This window comes from Hippoglossus hippoglossus, chromosome 11 (genome assembly GCF_009819705.1).
Source record: "Hippoglossus hippoglossus isolate fHipHip1 chromosome 11, fHipHip1.pri, whole genome shotgun sequence".
NCBI lineage: Eukaryota > Metazoa > Chordata > Actinopteri > Pleuronectiformes > Pleuronectidae > Hippoglossus > Hippoglossus hippoglossus.
The window spans coordinates 4,360,287-4,366,286 of NC_047161.1; the positions used below are offsets into that span (position 1 = coordinate 4,360,287).

The window sequence follows — 6,000 nt, forward strand, 5'->3', positions numbered from 1 at the left end:
ATAAATATATTTTATCTTCACAACCTGTCAACCTTAAAATCGATCTAATTAACTGTGCAATTAATAATTATGACTAAACCATTTAGAATTTGTCTCTCATCAGAGGGTGGAACTGGAGTTTTGTGTTTTTTACTTTCAGTTACTGGATGAAATGGTTTTGTTCCTAACACCAGAGGATATTTTTATGTATTTTCATCCTGGAACCTACAACACAGTCACATGTAAATGTCCTGACAGTGTCCCTGAGGCAGATCTGCTCAGCAGCAGCTTCTTCTTCTTCTTCTTCTTGGACTCGTTTCTCTCCATGTTTCATGCGCTTTTCCTCGATGCGTTTATAAACAACTACCCTGAAATCACGTCTTGCTCGTTTACACAATCAAAGACGTGTTTCTTTATAGAGGTTTGCTGCTCGCGCCGTCACTTCCAGTGTCTCTCCCGGTGTAAACGTGTTATCCGCTCAGCTGTGGCGCCTCCGAACACATCCACCTTCAGCCAGAGAACAAGGGATCAATATGTAAATGGCCTCAGACTTTCTCAGCCATGTCTGCGTCCAACAGAGGCGATAAGCTTTGGAAATAAACTGGGAGTTATGGTTTGGAGGCATATAGCCGGGGATTATCCCAAACTCGCCCCGGGGTTTGGCTCTCTCTCTCCCCGCGCGCAACCGGACCCGCGTCTGGTGCGCAGCGGCCGGATTGGACCTGCAGGGCCCCGGGGCGCAGACTCGCAGCCTCCCCGGGGGGCCTCCCGCTCGGGTGAGGGGCCCCCACGACTCAGCTCAGGGTTTGGAGATTACAGGGTGGCAGTGGTATCTCTCTGCGCACACAGACACACACACACACATGCATGCATGCAAGGAGGTGAGATGATGTCGCAGCGCCCGCGGCTGCAGCCGTGCCCCGTAAAGATTGACGCCTGAGCCTCACACGGCTATCACCCCCCCCGCAGAACACACACACACACCCGGGCCCCTTGTGATGAGCCCGATACAAACCAACTTTGTTCAGCTGACAAAGAAGCAATTGTGCGCTGAAAGGTCATTTGCCCCCGAGGCCTCGAGTGCAGCAAGTACAGAAGATAAAAAAGAAAGTGGACTCCTTCAGTTCTGTGTGCACTGAGGGAGCTTTGATAAAAACCTGCTCCTTGAAATCAACATGCTGATCTGGGATGAATTGAAAGCTCTGGGCTCTTAAGGCTGAATTACCCCCCCCCCCCCACCCCCTCATGTTAATGTGTTAGAAATAAGATAAAAATAAACTTTAATTTCATTAAGCGTGTAGGGACAAAACAAACCCAAACAAAACATTGAGGTATAAGGTCGTTTTTATTTATTCTTGATTCTATTATAACTATGTACAGCAACTATAAATCATCTCTTACACTTAAATCTATTATATTCTCAAATTATTGTTTGGTACAGGCAGAGTTCTCTACACACAAGTCAATACAAGCGATGACAACATATGCACATAGATCTTTTTTAGATATAAACATTTCAATCTTTTTTTTCTCCATTGCTCTAAAAAGAATACATCGTAAAATCATACGTTTAAATTTGGGACATTTAAGTCTTCTTGAATGAAGATGAGTCAAACACTTATTGCTCCGGTAAAGAAAATCAACAAAAACACACGTTTGTGCGTCATCGCAATCAGCAACGTGAGCGTGAGTCACTAAAATGAAAAACAGGAAGATGGGAGATTGTTTTTTTTTATAGGGGAAATGAACGGTGGCCAAGAGAGAACGCACTGCGAATTAAGAAAACACGTGCAAACAGAACAGACACGTGCAAACAGAAAAAAACACGTGCTAATTAATCAATTAAGTAATAAATCAATTAATCAATTTGACGACACATAAGGTGCAAAAAGTCACAACACGTGCAAATGGCAAAAACGACACCGCAAATGTTTCCAGGGGAACCAGAAACGTGATGCACCTGCTTTGTGAAGTTCCATCACCACTGACGAGCAGCAGACTTCAATACCTTCACATTGAACTACAGCAGGTGCATCACTTTTTTGGGTCCCCTGGAAACATTTCTGTTGTAGCTATTTGCAGCTTCTTTCTGTATTTGCACGTGTTGTGTCTTTTTGCAGAGTTGCAATGTTGTTTTCTGAATTTGTTTTTTTCTATTTGTGTTTTCTTAATTTGCAGCGCTTTGAGCCCTCTAGGCCACCGTAGAAATGCCTTCAGGAAAGAAGTGAATCGAGCAGATATACAGTTTTTTAACCACTTCCTGTCCCTCCCTCCCTTCTCATGACTGTCCCACAGCAGCGGTGGGAGTGGCATTGGCCACCGTGGCGGCGGCGCCCATGCGCAGCAGCTCCTTCCTGTGAGTGAGGATGACGTCGAAGCTGGACTGCAGGCGGTTCTGCTGCTCCTCCACGTGGCCCTGCAGCGTGCGCACCCAGCGGATCAGCGCCAGGCGGCGGTACATGGTCAGCTGCACCTGGTGCTTCTCCATCTCCTGGGCCTTGAAGCGCTCGCGGTCCCGCAGCGTCCACACGGCGTCCATCAGCCCGCCGTCTGACCCTGAAGACTGTTCGTCGTCGTCCTGCTCCTCGGTTCTTTCCTCCTGAAGGTTTGCCAGCATGCTTCCTGTCAGCGACTTGCGGCTGTGGTGTCGTGCAGCTGGTTCTCGGTTGCTGTTCGAGGGCCGGTCGCCGTCCTTGTGGTTGGATTTTGGTTCTCCGACTCCAACGCGGTCCCAGCCTCCCATCAGCACCCCCTCGCCGCCGCTCTCCGGGTTGATGGGGGACATGCTGCTGCCGGACCGGCCGCTGTACTCGGACCCAGAGTCGCTGTCGCCCCATTCGTCACCGTCCTCCAGCTCCAGTAATCCATTCTCCTCTTCTCTCCCTTTGACTCCCGAGCTGCCTTTCCTCCTCTGCAGCTGCTTCATCTGCTGCTTCATCTCATTTTGACTCATCATCATCCCTCCCTCCTCTTCCTCCATCCTCCTTTCCTCCGCTCCATCCGGGGGAACTCGTCCATACCCGTCCTCCCCGGTCTCGATTTCGGGCAGGGGCTCCAGGGGGCTCCAGCAGGGCATGCGGGACCGCTGTGCGTTGTGGTGATACGATGGCGAGGAGCTCGGTGGATCGCGACCCAGCGGGCCCAAGCTGCGGGGACGCACCTGGTTCCGGTTCTCGTCCCCTCCTCCGTTGCCTGTGTAGCCCTCGTCATCTTTCCCGGGCAGGAAGTTGAAGTTGCCGTCTTTGTCGCCCTTCCTGTTTCGAAGCGAGGAGGAGGACTTGTTGTTTGAGCCTCCCTGACCTCCGTAGCCTGAGTTCAGAGGCTGGTCCTGATGGTGGAGCATCACTGACCTCGACTGAGCCTCACTGAAATGACAAGGAGACGACGTTACGGCACAATTTACCTTCAGTTAAACTTTTGAATTTCCGATATTTATTGGTCTTTCTCTTCCAGACGACCAAGAGTTTCAGTTCATATCAACACAATGTGAAACTGGTTCCAATGGAAATGATTTCACGGTGTTGAAAACTGTCAAGAACAGAAAGTTGACAGTTTACGTTTGAGTCAGAACTTTTTAACTTTTGAGAAGTTTGCCTTCTTCTGAAATGATACTCGTGCCAACAATCCCAATTCCTAAATTTAAAGGAAATTACAATCCAGTCAACAAGGGACACAAGCAAACACTCGTCCAAACAACAAGAGGAGGACAAAGAACAAAAACCAACAGACGACGACCTTTTCCAAATTGCACAGTCAGGCATTAAATATAGAAATCGAACTTCTGCGTTGAGGCCTTGAAGACTCACGAGGAAAAGTGTGATACCGAGGACATAAAAACAACCCCCCCGTTCGCACAGAACGTCCTTATCAGCTGCTCGACTGCGAGACAAATCACAGCTTGTTCGCTCTGATCTCTCCAGGCTTGGATGCACGCCACTTCCAAGAAGTCCCTCGACTTTTTCCGGAAAAGACAAGCGAGGCGTTTCAGCCGCGTTACCGGGAACGGGACAGAAATAGACTTTGGCAGCAAAGTAAACACAGAGGAAATGATTTGTTTGCAGCTGGATATGAGGAGGGTTTAAGAAGTCGGGGAGAATGTTGCAGAGGTGAATCTAAAAGAACGGAATATAAGAAGGTGGACGAGCCAAAGCGACAATAAAACCACACACACACACACACACACACACACACACACACACACACACACACACACACACACACACACACACACACACACACACACACACACACACACACACACACACACACACACACACACAAACCCACACACACACACACACACACACAGGTCGAACCCAACTCCTTGTTTGTGTCTATAACTACAGGCTGGTCTGTGCACTCCACTTCTATTAGCATCAAATATTTACATGTCTCCTCAGAATGGAAATCTCTCTAATCCTGACTCCAGGCTGCTGTCAATCATTGCCCCCTCCCTTCATCCTCCATCCTCCTCATCCTCCTCATCCTCCTCTCCTGTGCCCGCGCGTCCACGTGGTGCTGAAGGACAGCGACCGTGCGGCCCTGTCGCGGGAGCGCGCACGCAGCAGCAGCAGCAGACTGATGTTTATGTGACGAAGAGATGGGATGAAAAAAAACTGATCAATGCAGAAATCGATATATTTCTTTCAGTATTAAAGCAACATCATCAATTTTAATGAACAGTAATGCGCATTTTTGTCTTTGTCGTTTATAACCTGGCAGAAATAACAGAAAAAGATGGTAAATGGCAGTAACGCGATGAGTGAAAAATAAAAAATAATACCGAGACAGTCCTCGTGATGGGCGGATGTGTCTGATCTGCGCAAAAAGACGCACGTTTGCGCGCGGACGGCGACGGAAAACGGTGAAGAAGCGGCCAATGGCGCAGCTGGAAGTCTGCATGTTCACAGCCCAGCGAGGAAAGTCAACACAACCACCGCCTCACGTCCGAGTCCACACACACACAGAGGCCGGGCAGAGAAGAGAGAAGCCCCGCGTTCTCCTCTGGATGAGGAGGAACCACAGACAGATGGAAACCAGCTGGACAACAACGCTGCGTTACGTAACGCTCACCCCATGTCGGTGCTGCGTCCTCTCTATCCTCCTCAGTACAAACTGACTCACACTCACACTCGATCATCTCCTGCGCTCCGGTTGCATAAGACACACACACACACACACATGTGGGGATATATTTGCATGAGGTAGTGGTTTGTTCTCACCGTTTCTGGTCGCTTTGCTGCTCGATGGAGACGCTGCGCCCTCCCAGTGTTTCCCCTCCTCCTCCTCCTCCTCCTCCGAGCCTCCTGCGTGATGTTGATCTTCCTCTCTCTCCTCCTCCTCTTCCTCCCCCTCCTCCTCCTCCTCTCACCAGCACTGGAGCGATCAGACCGAGCTGACCGTGTGATGAAGACTTCCTGAACTGGGCTGGAACCAGGAGGAAACAGGATGAACAGAAACAATGGGAGGATGTAGGTGTAGGTACTGGGATGACGGTACAGCAACAAGTCTACATGCACAGACACACACACATAAATAAACACATGTACAGTACAGACATAATTAAACACCCACAAAAATATACAAATATACACAGGCACACATATACATATATATTCTCCAGCCCCCAATTGATCATTTTAATGTTAGAATAATATTCTCTCTTGGGAGGGAGAGTAGAAATCAACCAGGTCAGTAGTTTGGATCTGATTTTAGTCCATTTCTTAATCTAATTTCTGTATTTTATGTGAGAAATGTTTCACATGCTGTTACTTTCATGATTTATACATTTTCTCATGTTTTATTTATCTTATGTTCAAGTCTGTGTGTGTTCTCTGGTTTACCATTGGAAACAGAAACACACCTGTGGGGACTGTAAAGTTAAAGATCCCCTGCAGCGACTGGAGAGGATCCAGTTCCAGTTTCTTCTCTTTAGTTAAACCCGTGGCAGTTTATAAAAACCACAGAGAAACAGCTCAGGAGCTTCAACGTTCATGATCTCATCGACTTTATTCATGTGAT

The 6,000-nt window shown here is 48.4% G+C and overlaps 1 protein-coding gene across 3 annotated transcripts; it reads right to left on the bottom strand.

The window, feature by feature from the left end:
* Positions 1-1,305: 1,305 nt before the first annotated feature.
* Positions 1,306-5,451, bottom strand: LOC117770362 (UPF0500 protein C1orf216 homolog). 3 transcript variants are annotated; one of them, XM_034599728.1, is made up of 2 exons: positions 5,202-5,451; positions 1,306-3,344 (listed from the first exon to the last, which is right to left on the bottom strand). In XM_034599728.1, exon 2 carries the CDS (start codon positions 3,320-3,322, stop codon positions 2,258-2,260), a length of 1,065 nt encoding a protein of 354 aa, XP_034455619.1. In that variant the 5' UTR covers positions 3,323-3,344; positions 5,202-5,451; the 3' UTR covers positions 1,306-2,257. The 3 variants fall into 3 exon arrangements, with proteins under 3 accessions (XP_034455619.1, XP_034455618.1, XP_034455617.1); XM_034599727.1 differs by lacking the exon at positions 5,202-5,451 and adding an exon at positions 5,053-5,190; XM_034599726.1 differs by lacking the exon at positions 5,202-5,451 and adding an exon at positions 4,763-5,005.
* Positions 5,452-6,000: the final 549 nt, after the last annotated feature.

What these genes read in the sequence shown, in the direction of transcription:
- LOC117770362 (XM_034599726.1), bottom strand. Translation starts at nt 4,881, where the DNA reads ATGCAGACTTCCAGCTGCGCCATTGGCCGCTTCTTCACCGTTTTCCGT. An exon ending in CCATCACGAGGACTGTCTCG is followed by an intron (nt 3,345 to 4,762) that starts GTATTATTTTTT and finishes TTGTCATTTCAG; the next exon opens with TGAGGCTCAGTCGAGGTCAG.